The 22,355-nt window shown below is 43.8% G+C and overlaps 1 protein-coding gene across 1 annotated transcript in view; it reads left to right on the top strand.

The window, feature by feature from the left end:
* The first annotated feature begins 906 nt into the window (after positions 1-906).
* Positions 907-22,355, top strand: part of Dennd1b (DENN domain containing 1B) — a 166,536-nt gene continuing 145,087 nt past the window's right edge. Inside the window, exons 1-2 of the mRNA XM_051183180.1 lie at positions 907-1,072; positions 3,019-3,083. Of these exons, the coding sequence (XP_051039137.1) occupies positions 1,056-1,072; positions 3,019-3,083 (82 nt within the window). The 5' untranslated portion in view covers positions 907-1,055. The remainder of the gene's footprint in view (positions 1,073-3,018; positions 3,084-22,355) is intronic.

Here is a 22,355-nt window from a genome sequence, read left to right as displayed (position 1 = left end):
TTGAGACAGCAGCAGCAGAGGCAATAAAAAGCCCCAGTCAAGAACCAGGAGCAGAGGGGCTTGGTTTGGTTTCCAGTCACCACTGCCTCTGCTTGTGTTAGACCCAGGCTTTACCCAGGTTTTTCCTTTCTTTTCTTTCTTTCTTTTTTGCACTGTGAGGTGGTGTTAGGGCACCCACATAGCTCAGGTGTGGAGCAGTACTGGGGGAGGGGGTGGGGGCAGAGTTTATCACTGCTGGGCACAATGCACGCACGCATGCACGCTTTGGACTTGTGGCACCCAGGTCGCACCTCCTCCATTCTCCGTGGTGACAGTGAGGGGGGTGTGGAGGGGGTGGAGGTGGTGGTGGTGGTGGTGGCAGCCTCTGTGTGGTGTGCTCACAAGTTAGGCGTTTGGCTGTGCGTCAGCACGGGAACGTGTTTCCCAGATGTGCAGGCAACCTGAGCTCATCCCTGAGCTATTTGGCAGAGCCATTCAGCAGGTGCTTTAGAAGTCTGAACCGTCCTGAATCAGGACGAGGGAGGGTGAGGGGGGAGGGTATGTGGTTGGGTGGGGGTGGGGGGGTCAGGACGGGTTGGGGTGGGCTCGGCCCCGGGTCTCAGAGGGCGCAGCCGTGTGGGCCACGGCTGGAGCGAGGCAGAAGCTGGAGCATGCACTTGAAGCCGTGCATTTGCAAGGAATGCGAGCCGCGATCTGGGGACTCGCGGGTCGGGGTGCGGGTGGGGTTGGCAGCAGCAGAAGTGCTTTCCCAGGACGGCAGCCCGCGGGGCCCGGTGCAGCCGCAGGGCGCGTCCCCGTGCGCCCCTCCCCTCCCCTCCCCACCCCTCCCTCCAGCTCCCGGCGACTTCCTGGTTCGCAGCGGCGGCCGAGCCTCCTCCTCCTCCCCCTCCTCCTCCTCCTCCGCCGCCGCCGGCCGCCGGCCGGGTCGCGGGAACCGGGAGGCGGGGGTGGGGGCGGCGTCGCCGCGGCGCTGTCCCCGCGAGGCCGCGTCCCGGGCCGGGCGAGCGGGCGGACGGGCGAGCGGGGCGACGGCGGCCCCGCAGCGACATGTGACCATGGACCGCAGGACCAGGTGAGCGGCGGCGGGGGCCCGGGTGCAGCAACGCCCGCCCGCTACGGCCGGCCGGCTGCTGGCGCTAGGCCGCAAAGCCGGCCCGGGCGGTGACCATGGCGTCCCCGGCCGGCCGTGCGGGCGGCTGGGCGAGCCCTGGTTAGGAAGCCGCTCGCCTTTGCTCCCCCAGCCTGGCCTGGGGATGCTCCCCGGTCTGCAGGAAACGAAAGCGCCCGGTGAGCGCGCAGCCGCTCCGCCCGTGCCGCTTGCACGGCGGGGAGCGCACTGGGGGCCCGGGGCAAAGGGGAGTAACGGTGCCTTCGCGGCCCGTGGCTGCTCCCCCCCCTCTCCCTTTCCAAAGTTTACTTTTGGGGGAGAAATCCTGAGCCTTTCATTCACCGTCTCCTCCCTCTGTGCGTTTGTGGTGCCCCGGGCCCCTTTGAGTGGAGAGAAGCAGAACTAACTGACTCAAGGGTCACTGTTTGGGTTCTTTTCCTGGGCTGGGTGAGTGGAAAAAACAAAACAGAAAAGCCAACACAATTTGTGGACAATTGATTGTATTATGAAGGGATTAAAAAGAAGTTCACTGGGGCCCATTTAATGCCCATGAAACAAAATTAACAGTGGGTGGTGGGGATGAGGAAGTGCATGTTTGTAAATTAATTTATATGGCTGGTCTCTCCCTCTGGTTCTAAATGACATGCCATGATGTATATGTACATATACATACATACATACATGCATATATATATATATATATAATGTTTATTTAAGAAGTAGCATTCTTATCTCGAGGAAGGTATATATTAAAAGAGCCACAGCCAATGTTTCCTTCAGACGCAGTAGCCATAGCAGAAGTAGCTGGAGTATGTCTCATCACTTTTCCACGTGTGATGTCTTTGCCTTTAACAGCTCCCCTGGCCTCCCCCTCCCATCACAGCCAAACCCAAGGCTTCAGGCACTCACCCTAGGGCAGATAGATACCATGCCCCATGCCCCCCCCCCCAGACTTAACTCTCACACCTTTTAGTGGAAAAGAGACATTACAGTAGCACACTTTTCCTTTGGTTTAAGTATCTCAGTAGATTCCAGCCCACAGCTTTCTGAAATTTAATAAATAGGTTAAATGTGTAAAAAATTAGGGGGGGGGGTAGAAAGATACCAAAGTAGTAACTTCTAAAGGAAGTTGAAGCAAATTTTCTGTACTTGGTGAGGGGTTTAATGAGGAGGCAAATGTCCAAATTCCTTAAAGATAATTGGCTATAAAGAATATATATATATATATATATATATATATATATATATATATATTTAGCTTGGAGTGAGTGAACAGCTTCCTACTTTAGACATGTTTTAACTACGATAAGTAACACCCAGGAAAAGCAGGTGCAAAGTATCCTATCTGTGGCCCGTTTTTCCGTGGTAGTGTCTAGAACTGGCTGGTGGGATTGGGGCCTCACCCTTCACACCCACAGCAGGGTCTCAGGAGAAAGCATTAGATAGATAGCATGAACTGGCTTTCTGCTTTTTGAGTCAGTAAGATGAAAACTTCTACTCTCTAAGGAGCTTCCACACATGAATTTGATGTCTAATCCTCAATAGTCGCTCTGTGAAGTAGGCGGGGTCCATTATAGGAGAGGCAGCGATCTCAGAGATTCGTGAAATACTTTGCCCCCAGATCCAGAGCGCCAGAGTCTGAACTTTATCATATCAAACCGATAAGACATTCTCATTTTTTATTTCTGCTAAACAGTCGGGTTGGGGGGGGGTCATAGAATCTTCTGCAGCAGAGCAGGGACAGGATTAGAGTTCAGTCAATACAGGGATGGAGCTCTTCCTTGGCATGAACAGACCCTGGGTTCCCTCCTCAGCACCACAAGTGGCACACGCTTGTGTGGATGAAGCTGTAGAGATCATGCTTCCTTGCTGTGTACAGAGTCAATGTAACAAGATACATTCTGTTTCAGGGAAAACCCGGAAAGAACTTTTGACTTGGTCTTGAAAGTGAAGTGCCGTGTCTCTGAAAATGAAGGTACGTGTGTGTGTGTGTGTGTGTGTGTTCTCTTACTAACGTACACGAGTGTGTCACAACAAGCGCCAGTGCCGCCTTTTGCTGGAGCCTGATTGTGCCTGGTGTCTGTTCCAGGATCTCAAATTGCTGGTAATAAAATAGATCTGAGGCCTTTGCTCTGGGCTTGCAGGAATCAGGCCTGATATCTCTGCACTTACAGGATTTCAACTCAGAACTCAATTTTGCTCCCTGTTGACAAAACCACCCTTGTCCGTGGTAAGAAGGCATGCCTTTTCATTTTCATGTGTGTGCTGGAAAAATCAGCTCCATTAAAGAAAAACAATAATAAATCCCCCCGGTAGTACTCACAGGGCCTTCCCCAGGCCCTTCTGATGTCTCTGGAATGCCCCGTGTAGGCTATGTAGTTCCTTCTCTTAGTTTTATTCCAGCTGCACAGAACTTGGGGAGGTAAACGTGTGTGACTTGACTTTAGACTTGGAAGGTTTTTGTTGTGGGGTTCTAGACAATTTTCCAGAAAAACAAGCACTAGCTTTTTAATGTATTGTAACCTTTGTCTATTTTTGTTGTTCTTGTTTGTGCATTTGCCATAGCGTGCGCGTATTTGGGGGTAGAGTACCAGTCAAAGGAAAGGGAGCATCTCTCTCTGCTATATCTGCATGGGTGTTTTTTATTACATGGCTCATTAGCAGTATGCTTAGCCCCCTAAATGGCAAGGCCGGTAAGCGTGGGGTTTTGTGGGGACCGGTTAGCCATCCCGAAGCCTGGGTGGGAAGTCGCTGACACTCTTAGTCCTAAGATTAGTCAGCAATTATATACACTTAAGTAATTTGGCGCTGCACACCTTAAAATAGAGGAGCCCAGCCCAGCTATGGTGAAACAGGCATGGCTAATTTTAGGTAGGAAATCACACACATTCTTGGCTCCAGGAATACTACTGTGTCCTTCATTGCTGGTCTGTCGGGACTACAGCTCTGCCAGTTAGCAAGGAGAAATCCCAAGGTTCCAAGTAATGTCTTCCAATTAGAGAAAACCATCTTTGTCGTCCTCTGTGTGGTAGAGCTTGTTCATTTGTTGTATCCTCCCGAGGTGCAGTCATATGCCCTGTGCCACTAGGGCATGCTACCCTGAACACACACATACACACACACACAAACACACGTTTGTACATTAGTTTTTCAGACCCCACTTAAATTGATAGTGCGCCTGTGGTTTGAGTTACCCTTAAAAGAACCGCTGCACTGTTCACCTAAGGTGTGTGGAGGCAGTGCCCATGTTCTACAACAGAGTGCATTCTGTTGGGGAACACAGGAGCCTTTTCATTTTAAACGTGCATTCTTTGAGTCACAGAGCAATCTCACAAATGTTACAATGGTGCTTCGTGTGACCACTGGTCTGCCCGTGTGTTAGTGTGTGACCTTCATGTACGGGCTCCCTGGTTTTGTCCTTGCTCCTCCCCTCCTGCCCCTTCTACTTTGTATGACTGGTTATTCCAGTCAACAGCTGTTACTAACGCCTTTTATTGCCATCTCACCTTGCTGATGCTGTAAAATCACTGCTTCCCAGAGACGTCTTCATTTGTATTTTAGCAGTTTATACAGTCTGCCAAAGCTGGGAATGTCATAAATGGACAAGATAAACAATTTTGGTCTCTCTTCAAGCTGGCCAGTCCGCTCTTTTTGTATGTCACACGTGTGTGCACGTGTGTGTGTGTGTGTGTGTGTGTGTGTGTGTGTGTGTGTGTAGTGCAGCGCATGCTTGCCGTGGTGTATATGTAGAGGTCAGATGAGACCTTGTTTGAGATGGGTTTTCTTTGTTTGTCACAGCTACTGTGCACTTGGATTCTGGGGGACTTATCTCCAGCATCCTATCTCCCCTGGGTGCTGGGATTGTATCTACACTACCTCGTTGAACTTGGGTTCCGGGGATCCAAACTTAGGTCTTAACATTTGTGAGGCAAGCATTTCACCCGCTGAACCATCTTCCTGGCTGAGAGAATTATCAAGGCTGTCTCAGATCAAGGGTTCCTTTTGTTCCCCTTCCCAGTTTGGACATTGTTGGGCAACTGGATTTAGTACTATGTGTTTGTTCTACGGAAGTCTGAACACTGAGCTGGAGCCTTAGCTTTAGAGGGTATACTCTGGCTTTATTTTTTTTTCTGGGACTGTTTCTCAGGGCTGCAGCTCAGGCCCTCCTTAGACTTGTGGTCTTTCCACTTTAGCTTCTTGAGTGCTAGGATTAGGGTGTGTCACTACACCTGACTTAAAGTTTTTTTTTTAAGCTAAATTCAACCACATCAAAAACATTATCTTTCTTCCTTCAGTGAGTGATGCTTTAAATCATTTAAACATGATCAATATTTTAGATTCCATGAAGTTATAGACTCTTGTACCTCAAGAAGTCATGTTGCCTATAGCTAAGTGGGCTCTAAAAGTAAACCAAATTGCCTGATGTTTCTATAACATATTATTATTTATCTCCTTTGTTGCTAAATATTTTAAAGAAAATATGTAGAAGTTCTTTGAAAAGTATTAGAGTATCTCTTTGTAACTGTCAATGACTGGTTTGCTTTAACAAGACTGGGTTGGATTTTGGCTTGGCTCTATTAGTCACTGTGGCTCTATTAGTCACTGGGTTGGATTTTGTCTTGTCTATGGGTATGTACTGTCAATCACTGTGATAGACTTGGGGAGTAAGCCCTGTAAATTAGGATACTTTAACAAATGTAAAACTGGCTCTAAGACTAAGGACATTTAATAGTTCAAGCAACAGTAATGTCATTGGCTGACTCATCGGCTCTTATGAAATTACGTATCCTGTCATTCGAAGGCTTTGATATCTTGTGGTTTCAAGATGGCTATCCCTAGACCTTGGGAGCCTGAATTCTTGAATATGACTGTAGGTGGAGGAGGGGAAGCTTTTGGCTTTTCATAATTTTTTCTCTAGAGCCAGAATTTTTCTCAGAAAATGTCTTCTTGAACCTCGGTGGCCAGCGTTGTCATGGAAGGACATCATTGACCCTGTAGAGGTAGATGGAGGGCTGTGGTGATGGGGAATTTTCATTGGCTTAATAATTAATTGGCAGGGAGTAGATATTAGGAAATTAAAGTAGTCTGTAAATGGTTGTTCAGAGCATCACTTTCTTCTTTTGATGGCTTATTTTATCATACGGGCAATCTGTCTTTAATCTTCATGTTAAAATATTTGATGATTTCATTCATTTTTTTTCATAGAGAACTTAAAAACTCTCCTAAGTATCATGTGTTCTGCCAGAAATAGGAGTAAAAGTGTATGTCTCTTTGTGTGAGTGTGTGTGTGTGTGTGTGTGTGTGTGTGTGTGTGTGTGGGTGCCTATAGAGACTAGGAGAGGGTTGTGTATCCAGAGCTGGAGTTACAGGTGGCTGTGAGCCATGTAACCTGGGTGCTGGGAACTAAACTTCAGTCCTTCGAAAGAGGTTTTGGTTGCTGACCCACCTCACCAGTCCCCAGAAATCTGTTATTAGCTACATTAGTTCATTTGGAAATGAATTAGTTGGTGAACTAGGGCTTGACATAGCAGACATTCATCTAGTCTTTTGCTGTCTGTCTGGACCTGTTTCAAGGCATTTCACTGATATTCCTGAACATAACACACTTAAAAAAATTACTTAACTTTATTTTATGTGCATTGGTGTGAAGGGGTCAGATCCCCTGGAACTGGAGTTATAGGCAATTGTGAGCTTCCTTGTGGGTGGCTTGGAATTGAACCCAGGACCTCAGTTAGCACTCTTAACCACTGAGCCATCTCTCCAGCCCCCTACAATACATTTTAGAATACTGAAAAATGTTAGTTTCGTTTGGAGTCCCCGAAGGATTTGAAGCTTGCTGTGAGAGGGACTGGTGATGCCTCCTGATAGTTAATAGACTTGTTTCTGGTGGTGTCTTCATGTTGGCTGCGGCCAACATGTTTTTTTAAAGGAGATTTTCCTGGCAAGACAATCTTCCAGTAGCTTGTAAACCAGCTTTCCAGAGCACACTGCCACAATTTAGACCTTAATGCTGTCCTTGGTGTGTCTCCAAGCTCATTGCCTTTACCACCCTTCTGCCCGCCCACACTCCCACAGAGGCCAGAAAGTACAGACGGCAGCAATGGCCCTTCCTCAGTGCTAATAACAAAACTTAACGCTACTCTGCACTACTTTCTCCAAAGAGATTGGACACTTAAAGGAAATGAAAGATGCCTTCTCTAAGGGTTTCTTTTTACCCTGCTGCTAAATGATGGTAAGAAGCAGGAGCAGCAGAAGCAGAAGCAGCAGCAGCAGCAGCAGCTGACTTACGTAGTCATTGTTGGAGCCAAGCACAAGTCTGGGGGTTTAAGAACATGTATTAAGTTCTTAGGTGTCACCAAAACCTTATGGAATAGGAATAAGAAACCAAAAACACAGAGACGTTAAGAAATTTGTCTGAAGTAATATTCCCACAGTCTGAGGTTAGTCACGTCATGTCTGTCTAGCCTCCTATCACAAGGTGCCACTTGGAAACTCATGGTGGCCCGTTTCATAACACCAGGGCATACAGTATTGATGCGTGTGGCAGGGCAGGCCATTTTAAATAAGAATTGAGTTTTCTGAAGTTAATAAATTCACTGTAATTCCTGTATAAGCATCACTGGGCTTTTCCTTGTGAAATTCCCTTTACAGATTGACTAGATTGAGTCCTTCCTCTTCATTTATAAGGGTTATGTCTCTACGTTAATTGACTCTTTGATATAACACTTGTAGTTATTCAAAGTTCACACACATCCTAGCAAACCTTGTCTATTCTACTCCCATATCATTATCTGATTATTTCTTTTAGGATCTAGTCCCTTTGTTATAGGTTATTTTTTTCCTTTGATGAAATCATCCAACTTGGTATTGAATTATCTGTTTTTGATTATCTGCTTTAAATCTCTAACGCGTGTTAATAGTTGAAAGTATTCATTTTCTTAAATCAGAACTTTAAGTCAATTTATAGCCTTCCCCGTGTCCTGTATAAGAAGACGTTTGTTAGCCTGCATTTGATTATTTGTTCTCTCCATAGTGTGATGATATAGCATTTGGGCACTTGATGTGTTCGTAAAGGGTTTAATATGGTCATGTATAGTTAAAAAAAAAGGTAGCTTGATTGTTTGCCTTGCTTCTAGTAAATTCTTCCTGACCCACATTAATTATTTTCCTTAAGAGAGCGCTCACCACATCGTTAGTGAATACAGAATGAAGAGGTGTATAAATTGGACCTGTGTTGGCCACTGGACAAGTAGATGCTGATAGACAGTTAATTCAGAAGGCATTTCATTCTCCATGAGCTGGCCTTACTGGCTGCTTTTGGTTTTTTTGTTTGTTTGTTTGTTTTTCATGTCTTTTGCTGATGCTCTAGTCTGAGTGTCTTTTGCTGATGCTGTAGTCTGAGTGTCTTTTGCTGATGCTGCATCTGAGGTACATCCCCAGCCTTTGGCCTTGGGTGGCATCCTCTGTGATGGGTGCCCACAGGTGCTGAGCTGGGCACAGTACAAGTTTGTTCAGGCTTTTCCTTGGGATGTTTCCCCCTAGATTTTCAAGGCGATGTGTACTTAGAATACTTGTGACAACAGTCTGTAATTGGGGGATTTTTTCTTATGTCTTCATGCTGTTTCCTGTCTTTCCTGCAAATACCAGTATTTGATTTGTGAGTCAGAGGCATTTCTCTACCTATTGTGGTATGCATGTTAATCATGTTACTTTAAGCAAGTGGCCTGGTTGTTTTAGGGAACAATGACACTTTTCAATTCTCGTAGACTCCTTCCCCATTGAAATGAGCTTTAGTGCTTAACTTTCCAAAACTTTTCACAGCTCTAATTCTTCTTGGCTTTATGCTAAAGGAACGTTATGGCCGCTCAGACAGTCTTGCTTATTGACTGTTGTTTACTCAGTTTAGAAATGTGACTCAAGATAGTTTTGAGAAGTTCTTAAGACGCGGGGGTGGCGGTGGGGGAAGTGGAGGGGTGTCCCTGTGTTGTAAGGTTGGATGATGATTCAGGCAAAGTTAGAGTCTTGATTGTATGCAAATTCAGGCTAAGTTGGTTTATTTCAGGTAGCAATTTGAATTTATCTACAGAAGAGTGTGTGTTAGCCTCTTCTGTGTGATGGGCCAATCATTGGCCTGGTGGACAGCCTGCCCACAGTCGCCTTGACTTGAGCTCTGAGCAGCATTTGTTTAGGAGTTGGTTGACTAGCATGTGTGGGGCTGTGGGTGATATTAGTGCTCAGGGCAGTAGGGTGAGTAAGACTCCTGGGAGCTGCCCAGAGGGGAAGTTGCTTTGCTGTCTGAATAGTTCTGGGCCGTGGGGCCGTGGGGGCCGTGGGGGCCGTGGGGGCCGTGGGGGCCGGGGGGCCGGGGGGCCGGGGGGCCGTGGGGCCGGGGGGGCCGGGGGGGCCGGTACTTGCTGCCCTGGACGGTGTCAGTCCCAAGCACTTTGTTATAAAATTACTTCTCTCCTCCCCTGCTCTTCACATAACACACTAAGTGGGTGGGTGTTATTTAAAAGTCTTACATGATTCAATTCACAGTGAGGTGCGAACAATTGATAGACAGCTCTCAAGGGATCATTTTAATTTTAAAGAAAGCCTTGTAAACTCAGATTAATTAAAAAGACGCAGTTTGGAGCTGTAGATGTAGCTCTGTCCTGAGTACTTGACTAGGATGTGCGATGCTCTGGGTTGACCTCAGCCAAACAATGAAACAAAACAGAAGTAGATGTGGTTTGCCATAAGGGAACATCATATTTTGGTTCTACTGTATTTATCTCAGCTCTGTTAATGCTCTGTAAGTTTTCAGTTAATGGCCTCAATAAGTAAGTATATTAAAAATATTTGTGCAGTAAATTCATTAAATTTTGTTGCATATGTAACATCCCCAGTTAACAAAATAAAGCTGTAACATAGCAGTTAAAGACACTTATTTATATTTTCATTTACCTGATTAGACTTCAAGCTTTATGTTTTATGGAAAGAGTGATAAAAATAATACTGGGCATTCGTTTGTATGTCAGTAACAAGTGTCTGTGTATCCATATTGTTTTTACGATAGTTACAGGAGGTAGAGACAGTATTCTTTCTGAAAGATAAAGAAATGGAGGCCCAGAAAGGTTGAACCATTTCCCCAGGGGGCACAGCTTCCAGAGATAGGCCTGGGATGCGGGCCTGTTCCTGTGGTTTGGAGCCTGAGCTCCTAATTGTTAGGCTGCTCTAGCTCTTTAACACTACTGAGGTATTTTGCAGTGATGTTTATAAAACCACACATTTTTGAAAATCCCGAATAAATTGTAGGATTGGCCAGAATTATATTACTGTTATTATGTTTTAAAATTAGACTTATTTATTTTTACAGTGTGTGTGTGTGTGTGTGTGTGTGTGTGTGTGTGTGTGTGTGTGTGTGTGACGTGTGTGGAGGTCAGGGCACAGCCTGCAAGCACCTTTACTCATTGAGCCATCTCACTGTCCCAGAGCTGTGTTGTGGTATCCCCATTAGCAAGGTCGAAGGAACACCACACAAATGTTCAGTGTCTTTTCCCGAGCCCCCGTTATGAGTCAGGCACAGATAAAAAGCAGATGGCATTGTTAAGGGGGGGTGTGTCATTCCCTTATTGTAGTAATGCAGTCAAGGCTGTGATGGAGGGTGTGGCCATTAGACAGTTCCCAGCCATCTTTTCCATACATTATCTTGAGCATGGCTTCATATTTAGATTCATGTGAATGGTTCTGAGGATACAGATAACTTTTGGTTTTAACACTTGCATCTAAGGGGATGACCCAGGCTAATGTAGTGTAGCCTGCTTTGGTTCGGAGCTACAGGTTCTTATAGGCTGACTCAGTGTGTGCAAAGAGTTTAACCCCGAGGAAAGCTTCGGGCGAGCGTCTCTTAAAATTATTATTATTATTATTTCTGGAGCAGTGCTGGACTGGAGCCCTACAGCCTTTGGGCTGTTAAAGGAAGGGAAGCCCTCAGCTGGTATTCCATAGTGGTTGATCATTAAACTTGCTTGTTTAAAAACACCTAGTTTGGGAGAACGAGGCCACAGAAGTAAAAAGCAATACAAACCAGTATTTGGACAATCTTTCCATGTCTGTTTTACACTAGGTCACTGGTGTCTTGAGTCCCGTCCACCAGGCGTTCTGTTTTACAGGTCACTTGAGACTTTGGGAGGATGTCATGAATGGTGTTAAGAATTATTTGCTATGTTATCTCCTGTTATTAAAGTGAAATTAGAGGAAGCTTGTCCTGTGCTACTCAAGCCTGGTGGAGATTTGAAATCTGTTAGGAAATGTCAATATGAAAACCCAAAAGGGTAGAGATTTTTATCATCACATGACGTGGGTGCTCCGTTGAAGGGAGGGGTGTACTGGAAGCCTGTGCTGATAAACCGCAGGCTGATTTGGTAGGCAGAGGTGATAAAGATCAGACAGGGCCCTTCCCCTCTCAGTTCCTTCTTATTTATCACTCGAATCTGTAGAAGCACATAGCTCTCAGGGCACTACATCCAGTGGGCTTCTGTTAGATGTGGAAGCTCCCAGAAATCAGTCATCTCAGAAGCAGACATTTCTGGGGCTGGTAGAAGAATCACAGTAATATGAGAGCATGCTCTCCGCCTTCAGATTTACGAGTATTTACAACTAGATGGGCTTAAGACTTTGTTCCTCGAGCAGCTGTTGATTTATTACTTTATGAGCGTTTAAAATGAAATAACCCGTGCCCCCAACATTAGTTGGATTCAGGCTTCAGCAGTTCAGGTGTAGGTGTGCTTGTAAAGATTTGTTGTTTATAGCTATTTGCTTGTGTGTGTGTGTGTGTCTGTGTATGGGCATGTGCACAGGATGCACTTGATGTGGGCGCTGGGACCTGAACTCCAGTCCTTCTTAGCATTAACCTGAAGTGCTCTGAAGGCTAAGCAATCTGTCCAGCCCCCTTAGCCGTGTTTTAATGTTCAGGACACCACATATCTTCAGGGTCTGTGTATTGTTGCTCCTGAGTTTATAACCATAAAGGTGGTTCGGAAGGAATTAGAAATAGTTCTTGTTAGAACCCAAATATTTCAGGTCCCTTTTTTGGAAGAGGAAATCGTGTAGTTAGTTATTTGAGGAATTCTTTTTTAAAGACCTTGAATACTTTCATTTTTTTCCCCTATAAATCAAATACTATTTTCTGTAGTAGTTGTAAAGCAACTAATGAACTTAATTTATGTGGCTTTGTAAACTGTCATCTCTCTCTCTCTCTCTCTCTCTCTCTCTCTCTCTCACACACACACACACACACACACGTTTGTTACCACAAAACGACTTAAATGCTGAGTTTTGGGGTCTTATGTTGCTGACGCGAGGCTCCATGATGAATATATCTGCAGTACAGTCGTGACAACAAGGGATGACACTTTCATCAAGATTACGTGTTTACTGTGAACAGATCCAGATGTGGTACAGAAGAAATGTAGGCTGGGAATTGTTAGGGGGAAAATCCAAATGTTTAACGGCAATTATAGTATTGGTAGTGACATTGAATGCTTACCCTAAACATAGTAATGTTAGAATTCACTGCTTGTTTGGGCACAGGATTTGAATCTGTAAATATCTCTCTGATTTTAGTGTAATTGGATCCGTAATATTCGGTACAAAGTGTGTCATTCGCTGAGTACGGTCTGCAAGGCAGGTGTGGGCCCCCAGAATCCACAGCAGCTCCATACCTTTGAATCTGAGAGCACTACTGACTAGGTGCATGGCCAAGTCCTTTCATTTTTTTTTTTTTTTTTGTGTTTGTAAGACTTTTGCATCAGTGGTGGGGAATGGTCTTGTTAACTGTACTGTTAAACATTATAGTAGAGAAACTCTCATTGGGTTTTTAAGGTCCGTGGTGGTTACCTGTGTGACAGAGTATAATCGCTTGAGTGCAAACTGCCATCTTGGAAGGAGGGAGGGGCGTACTGGAAGTCTGACTGGCTTCTTCCATGCCCCCTGGTTAGTGTTGTAAAAGTGTCAGGGACAGGCTGGTGAAGACTCCAACCTGTTCTGAGCTAAGAAGGTATTTTCTTGCTGCAAGGAGAATTTGGCAGAGGAGAGAAGTTGGCTTCATCATATTCGATAGCGCCTCTTAAACTGTGTTTTGGATGGAACTAGCATAACTTGGAAGTTACAGTGTGGCTTTACCCTCCCTGCCCTGCCCTGCCCTGCTCTGCCCCGCCCCCCCCCACTTCCCTTCCTTTTCTAGCGTTGGATATAGGAGGCCTTGAGCAGGTATAAATCCTAAGCAGCAAAATGGGAGTTCCATATACTTGTAAGTTTTCAAACTCCCAAGAGTTAACATTGAGAAGCTAGGAAGTTGTTATGGATGATGATAAGTTGAGATTCAAGACATTACCCAAGTATAGGGGTCCTTCGGAGGGTTTAAATTGAGAGGTCTGATGTAATTAGCTGAGTTCTATGAAAATAAACACGAGAAATGCTTGGGAAGGAGTTTTTCAAGTTTTGGAATATTTTTATGTGTATGTGTGTAAACTTCAGCTATAAATAAAATAATTAATCTCATTTTAGATTATATATATATATACATATATATATAAACACACACACACACACACATATATACATATACCTATACCCATATATATATACACACACACCCATGTGCAGTATCTTGTTTCTGTATATTCATTCATACACACATACAGTATCTGGGAATGGGACCAAAATTTAAAATGAGATTCAATTTATTTATAGCTGAAGTTAATTCATAATAAAATATTTATGCATACATACATATATAAATTATTGAAGGTATACATGTATATGTATGTATATATTGTATACACACACATAACACAGTTTGTTGTTTTATACCTTTTGATTTTTTGAGACAATGTCTTACACTTGTAGCCTGAATTGACACAGAACTAACTCACTATTTAAATTGGGCTAGCCTCAAATGTGTGGCCATCCCATCTTAGTCCCCACGTGCTGGGATTGGAGGTGCGAGGTGTTGATGCTCACGAGGCCATAGTTCTGTGGATTTTTGATCTCAGATTTTTGGATGGGGAATGTTCAGTCCGGAGCGTGTTTTGTAAGGAGAACGGCAGTAAATTCAAGCCTATCCCCTCACGATACCACTTGTGCTTGTCTGGATTTGTTTATAGCTTTCTTGATTGAGTATGAAATTTAGTTGGCTCTAGGAATTATCTCTGAAGTAAGATTCTGTTCAGTCATTGACATGCATCTCTTTGATGTAATTTAATGAAAGTTCACAGAGCTTATATTTGCCAAACAAATTGGATTTACTTAAGACCGCACATTCCTTATGTCTCGGTTGTAGTGTTTCTTAGTTTTATTTATGTGTGCCATAGGAGATGAAATGACGGTAGTTGTGTCACATCTGGAAAAATAGACCTGCAGTGGCAGGAGAGCACTGGCCTGGCCCGGGGTCGGGGCTCAATGCTCTCAGTCTGCTAACCCATGAGGGACACGCATTCGACTATCTCCTTCCTGGCTTTCTTACCACTGTGTTTCATCCTGACTGAGATGGCAGGGCTCTATGGTGAAGTAGGAGTTGGAAGAGCTTGGTCTAGCAGTTTGCTCTAATAAGCTTTTTGAGCCTTAGTTTTTAAAAGAAGAACACTTAAAGTCCCTTTTCTTTTTATCATAAAGCTGTGAGGAAAAATAGGAATGCAACACACACACACACACACACACACACACTTTTTAAAGAGGAATTTTCATTATAATTTAAACAGATACATATCTTTTATAACTCTGTGTATTATATGTATAGATAGATACATATTTAATATATAATGATCTAATGTCATAGTACACCAGTGAAGAGTTTTGATTCCAACCGTTGTACAGAGGAAAATTGCAGGATTTAACAATGCCAATAAAAATTAAGAATTATATTTATTTAATTATGTCTTACTATTTCAGGCTAACGAGTAGAATATTCTTTTCATAACAGTCACCTCTAACCACAGATTCAGTGAAATACAGAAGAATTTCACGGTCATTTATTTCTAATGATTTTTAAAAATATAAGGTAATGAATAAAATTCAGGAATAATGACTCATACTTACTGTAAATCTGACCACTCACACCGCTTTTCCCCATTAATAAAACTGTCGGTGTAAAGGGAGCATATTCTGATAGTTAAAAGAAAGAATGTAAGAATAAGAAGCCTCCAGCCTCGACATTAAAATCTACAAAGTAAGTAGGTGATTATATTAAATTTGTTAATCATTGATGAAACGTTGTTTCTCAGCCACGTGGCTACTTCATTCAGGATCGTCCTTCATTCTTTAGTAAGAGAACCGTCTGATGCCGTCGGTGATGATGAGTTCTCTGGTTTTCTTGGACATCTGTGGTGCTGTTGTGTAGAGGAGTCACATCACAGGCGTCATCCCCCTGGTCCTTCTGACCCAGGGTGTCCTCAGAGGGGCCCAGTGCTCACAGAGGCCCCTGGAGTCCACACCCGTTGTACTGGGTGGAGTTCCAAGCACACTTGGCCACTACAAGCTGCAGCTGTATCCTCACTCCTCACTGCAGTCTGGAAGTTGCGTGCTGGAGAGCCCGCCTTTCTGGAATGTTCACAGGCAGCATCACAGGCAGTGGTTCTGGGGCGTCCAGGGCGTTTGCTGAGGCAGCTGCTAGGTGCTGCATTTATGATCTTTTCGGGAACCCACTTCTTGTGTAAACGTGTTGCGGCACATCTTTTGTGGCACATCTGTTTACCCTGTAAAGATGCCTTCTGATTGCTCTAATAAAGAGCCGGGTGGCCAATAGCTAGCAGGAGAGGGTAGGAGGGGGTTCTGGGGGAGACAGGAAGGGGATCTGGGCATGTGGATTTTGCTGGCAGACTCGGATGTGCCCTACTGAAAAAGAACCACGTGGAGGAACATAGAGTAAGATAGTCCAAGACAGCTTGCCACACACGTGTGAGCACAGCACACCTTTTTCTTTTCCTGGGGAGAACTATTGTTATTTCCTCAGGGATAATTCAGCAGAGCACAGCATCCGCCCTGCAGAGGCTCGTGCGGGCTTCTCAGAGCTGCTCAGGTTGCTTTCAGTTTCTCCTCCTTGTCCCCTTCCCTTTTCTGAGTCGCTCTGTTCTTCTGCCTTCTGGCTGGACAGCGTGGCGTGTCTCAGGGCTGGTTTCCCCCTCGGTTTGCAGGGAGGGCACATTGCCACGACCACCTGTCCCCGCTTAGTCATTTCCACGATGCCTGTCCTTTCTACCACTGCTGGAGTGCGTCTTGTCTCCAATGACCCGCTCATCTCCAGACTCAGGGTACCATGTTGGACTCAGTGGCCAGTTTGTCCCATTGATTGCTCATCCACCTGAAGATAACGAATGCCTCTATTTGCGATAACTCACTTTAACCACACCAACATGTTGGCTTCACATTGATGCTTCTGTACCCTGTATCTCATGTTTTAATCGTGTCCACACTGCCTTTTACTGTATCCCCACCACTGCCCAGAGTCTCCTTCCCTTCTCTTTGGTCATCTTTTAAAGGGAGTATGTAGTTAATCCTTTGCCCAGCTATCAAATACTGAGACAGAAATAATGTAGTGCTTTCTAAATTAGTTAGATTTGTTTGTTTGGTTTTGGTTTTCTTCTGGAGTCAGGGTTTCACTGTGTGTCCCTTGTCCTGGAACTCACTCTGTAGACCAGGCTTGCCTCAGACTCAGAGATCCACCTGCCTCTGCCTCCTCAGTGCTGGGATTAAAGGTGCACACTACCACTGCCTGGCCACATAGATTTCCTTAAAGCACAGTATGGAACTGCTTCTCATGAAAGACAGAGTGCTTGAGAACTAAGGAATTGCAACGAGACTGTACTTTTTTTTATTTTTTTAATTGATTGCCGTACTGCCGCTATTAATTATTAATATGTTTGCTGAATTTGGCTACTTGATATTTGAAGACTATTCATTCGCAAGAAGTGATGGTGAAGAGCTGTTCCGAAACAGACCGGTGAAAATGCCGGATTACGACTGGCCTTTTTTTTGGGGGGGGGGCCCAAATTAAAAAGAAAAATCTCTTCAGAGCTTATTTTATTTTTTCATTATTGCTAGATAAGGGAGGCGATGGCGCACGTTTCCCCATGACTTATTTCTCTCTTTCCCCCTCACCCTCTCGCTTTTGGCACTGTTTCAGTGAACATTCAACACTGGCTGAGTGCTACACCGAATGACTATTATGTGTCTGATATATTTGTGCTAGCAACATTGTGTCTAGTAGCTACACAGGAGCAGCTCTCCCATCCGGTTGTGACTGACAACAGGAGGCAGGCAGCCAGCTCCATTCCCACGGTCAAGCTGTCGGAGCTCCACGCTGCTTTTGTTGCAGTTCAACTCTGATGCAGTTGTGGTGACGCACATCTCCCTCCCCCTTATGGAAGGCGTAGAAGAGTCCCTTGCTTGGCAGATCACTCTCTGACCTACTTGGCCAGTCTTGTTATTGGTGGGCAGCTTGAAGAAGCACTCAGACAACAGGCACACAGCCGTCTTCTCTAAAAAACGTGAAACGTGGTACGAAAGCTTCGCTTCGGATTTGGGAACTCATCCAGGCATCGGGCTCAAACATATGGTTGTAGCTTACGACGTCATGGGGAGAAAGTCCACAGTGTGAGTTTTACTCCTGCAAACTGTGAGTTTCCCCAGGGGTGGTGCGGCTTGCTTAAGTAGTGCAGGTAGCTGATTCCCACACTGAGGTAGCAGGCGTCAATGCCCCCGACCCACCCCAGCTGTAGCAGAGCTGGTGTAAATGGAAGTCCACGATTCGATGGCGCTACTCTGGGTGAGCTGCTCATCTATAAAGTAGGCTGGGTAGGGAAATCTGGATTTAAGGTGGAATTTCCTGACTCTGGTGGTGGCCAGGAGCTTCAGCGCCAGTGGGCTCCGGGAGGGACAGATGAGTGGCCGAGCCCTGGGGAGCTTGGATGACCTGCGTGCGGCAGCAGTGGGGTCCAGGCTCCTCTTACTCCTGGCTCATGATAGTTCTCAGCTGTGTTACTCCATGGAAGTCCCAGTCCTGTATGGCAATTACATTTGTGTTCTAGTTCTCTTCTTTAAGTCAGATCTTCAAATGCCATAAATTATGCCAGTGCGTCTGACTTTGCTGTGCCTGGGCTTTGAAGCACGCGAGTGGGTCGGTGCTGGTGCGTGGTAATGCTCACCTTTTACTGACCCCGCCCCAGCCCGATTTTAGAAGTCAGCTACCTGTCTCTTCTCATTGTTTTGACATCCTGTATAATTCCTTCCCCCCACCCTGTTTTGCAGTACGCTGCTCATAAGTGCACACTATTGCTGTTAAAATTTAGAAAATATTTTTCAAAGTAATTATTAATTTGATTTTCTTGTCAACTATGTGGTCGATGTTAATATCTTGTGGACACTGAACATGAAGTGGACAGACTCACCTAGGTGACTGGGAAGCCTAAATTCTAAGATTGCTCTAGTGTTAACACATACAGACTTTTATGTAAGATTTACTAAATTATGAGTGACGCAAACGAGTCACTTGGATGAGTGTAAGTAGAATTAACTTGTTACTAAGTAGGTTGGAGACGAATACTTTACATTGCTGGTATGTGTCTATGTTGATCTGTGAATGTAAACACTTCCAAATTTAAGGAAAACTATCTAGGCCCACCATACACAATCCAAACTAAATAAGAGGATAACAAAGAGAGACTAAAAATCATTTCAGATTCCACCACACTGAAAATGTCATGGCTAATACATTGTTAATCTTTATATAAATCTCTGTATGTATATATGTGCTTGAGTATTGTCATAAATTGGCTTCATCTTCACTAACTGACAGCTTAGAGTAGACATCTTCCCAGTTCTGGATTGTTTTGATGCAGGGTCTCACTATGTGTCCCTGGCTGGCTTGGAACTCTGTAGACCAGGCTGGCTTCAAACTCAGGGATCCATCTGCCTCTGCTTCCTGAGTACTGGCATTAAAAGCCTTTAACACTGTGCCAGGCACTTTCTGGCTCTGAAAATAGAGATCCGTTTGAGATTGAATTGCTCTTAGAATCTTATTGTTTGAGCATACTGTTCATACATCTCAGTGCATATATATTGCTATTTAGGTAATTTCTCAGGAATGCCCATCTTCCCATGAAAGGTATACTCCTTTATTTATTTTATGTGTTCTTTGAGAGTTTTGATCATAGTCATTTCATCCCCCAACTTTTCCTAGGTCCAAGCCCCCTCATTTACCCAACCTTGGTTTTTTTTTTTTTTTTTTTTTTAACCCTTTCAAGACCAGTTTGTGTTGCTCATTCTTGGACATGTGATCTCTCACTGGGGACCTGTTGACTCGCTCCAGGGACTACACTTTTAAAGAAAAATGGTCTCTCCCTCTCCATGGCAGCTAACAATTGCCATCAGCTCCATGCCCATGGGTGAGGTTGTGTCCCCCAACTCTCCTCTCCATTCTATGCTGGGATTTGGTGTGGCTTGACCTGCACAGGCTTTGTCCAGGTGTGCATTCACCGGCTCAGGCTCTTACATTCCTTCCTCCCCTTCTTCCTCAGTGGGCAGAGCAGTCTACACTCTCTTTACATGCTGCACCATGGCCAGCGTGGTCACTGTGTTAGCCACCCCCTGCTGCAAAGGCTGCTTCTCAGATGAGGGTTCAGCAATGCCTTGATCTAGGCTATAACAATGAGTTAACCCAGAGTGGCTTTAATTCAGTGCATTAGCAAGGCATGTGCCCTTTCCAGCAGTTCAGTAGAGCCCTATGCATTAGTGCCCTCAAGAGTCCTGGGTGTCATACCCTTGTTTTAAGATATTATCAGCAAAATAGCCAATGTAGTATGTAAAAACACTTCAGTATTCAATCAGTGTTAAAGCATTACTCAAGCAGCTTAGACTATTTGATAGTGATAGCCTCTGAAAACTATTTTAAAAACAGTACTTTTAATTATATGGACTGAACAGGTTATATTTATAAATGAAAAAGGATGAGGATTTGTTTCGAAGAACTCTAGTACTGTCACATTATTTCTAAATATACATACATTCATTAAAGTGTAGTTGAGTAACTATTATATACCCTAAAAATTTAAGTTAAAGTAGTACTTTAAAAATAAATCGCGTTTATGTGTACGTGTTACATGCATGGATATATGTCATGGCGTATATGGAGTTCATAAGACAACCAGTGAGACTTGGCTTTTCTCTTTATATCCTTCGGATCCTGGGGATTGAACTCTCAGGCCATCAGGCTGCAGTAACAAGGGTCTGCCAAAACCCAAACCATTTTATTGTTATGTTACCCTTAGAGATGTTTAAAGTTCACTGGGAAATAATGACTGAGTCTCATATGCCGAGTTTGAGACCCAGGGAAAGTCAGGCATCTAGACTGGCCTACTCAGTGTCCTGTCCCAGAGTGGCATGAGACTTACTAGAAGCAGTGAGTGTCCGCTCTAAGTGTCCGCTGGCACAACACTGTCATCCACTGTGCACGCGTATCTTCCTGATGTGTGTCCCATGGTGTCAACAGATATACAATGCTGTCTGTCCAGGAACACAGTGCCACCTTCTTATTGACACATTACTGTCACCATAGATGCTTGAAGAGTCAATCTTGAAATCTTGGCGTTGTGTGTTATTCTTTGTGTTTTGACAATTGTATAATGATATTTACTCATTATTATAGTATCACACATAAGAGTATCGCATCGTGGCCTAACAACCTTTTTTTTTTTTCCCCCTGAAACTCACTCTGTAGACCAGGCTGGCCTCCGACTCAGATATCCACCTGCCTCTGCCTCCCTCGTGATAGGAGTCATCATGTGGGCCTAACAACTCTATGGGTTCCTTCTGTTTAGCTTTTTCTCCTAACTTGAAATGTTTTTACTGTTTGTACAATTTTGCTTTTTTTCAAAGTTATTTATCCTCTTGAATTTTTTTTTAACCATTTAGCCTAGTGTGCTAGTTATAAAAGTTGACCATTTTTCTCTTGGCATATTCTGATACATTTATATTTTTTGACCTATGTACATTTGATACAATACAGACTTGTATATCTACTAACCAGTGATTTCCAAAATATTGATAGTTTCCCAACTTAACAGTTTGTTGATTTTATGCTGTTCATTTTTTTTCCAGCCAAGTTGATCTTTGTGTATGTGTTTTTATGTGTTTTAGCGTACCTGTGTGTAAATGTGTGTAAAGGCCAGTTGACCATCTCCAGGGTCATCTTTTGTTTTGGGACTAGAATCTTGCTGACCTGCTACCCACTGCCCCTCCTCTACTGGGATTGCAAGTGTTAAAAGTACACACTCCACAGCCAACCTGCCTGACATGCACTCTATCAATTGAGCCATTTCCCTAGCCATAAATAATCTTTAAAATTTCCAATTTTCTTGCATTTTATCAGGGGTCGGTTGTACACAAGGAAGAAATCAGAAGATGAAGTGTTTTTGTGTTTCTGATAAAACTGTCTCATTACGATTACACCTTAAGTATGTAGGGAAATTCAAGTTAATTGAATTAAATGGGTATAACCATTTAAGACTAAAGCACTGTTTTCATGAATAATCTTATTTACGAATTCAATTTTTTAAACAGATAAATAGAAAATTCAAGTTTCACGGTTTTCTTTTGTCATTTTACATAATTTTAATGTATTAAGGAGTTTTCTCCTTCGCTCAATTCTAAAATTAGCAGGGACAAAGCTGTTAATATTATTTCCTACTTCTAATTTTTGTAGGCACTAGAAAGATCCAGTTTTCTCCCAAAATTGATGATTTGTATATTTCTCTTTATTTAAAAAAATAGTATATACTAGCTGATAATAAGCTTCATTAATATTTTTAGAGAAGTTATTTACACACAATTGTTTTATCTGTTTAATTACTTTCTGGTCACTATTATTTTCTTCTCATATTTACTCATGTTAAGTTGAGTTTATTTGGGTTTCTTGCTTTGGAAACTAAGAGCATTGAACTTTAAGTCTTCTTTTGTCAAATAAGGTGGTCCTCAACCTTCCTAACGCTGCGACCCTTTAATACAGTTCCTCATGCTGTGGTGACTCCCAACCATAACATTATTTTGTTGCTACTTCATAACAGTAGTTTTGCTACTGTTGTGAATCATGATGTAAATATCTGTGTTTTCTGATGGTCTTAGGCAACCCATGTGAAAGGGTGTTTGACCCAAGAGGTTGTGACCCACAGATTGAGAACCAGTAATCTAATTACAATCATATAGGCTGTGCTTC

This window comes from Phodopus roborovskii, unplaced genomic scaffold (assembly GCF_943737965.1).
Source record: "Phodopus roborovskii unplaced genomic scaffold, PHOROB, whole genome shotgun sequence".
NCBI classification, from domain to species: domain Eukaryota; kingdom Metazoa; phylum Chordata; class Mammalia; order Rodentia; family Cricetidae; genus Phodopus; species Phodopus roborovskii.
This window is presented reverse-complemented; position numbering and strand designations above follow the sequence as displayed.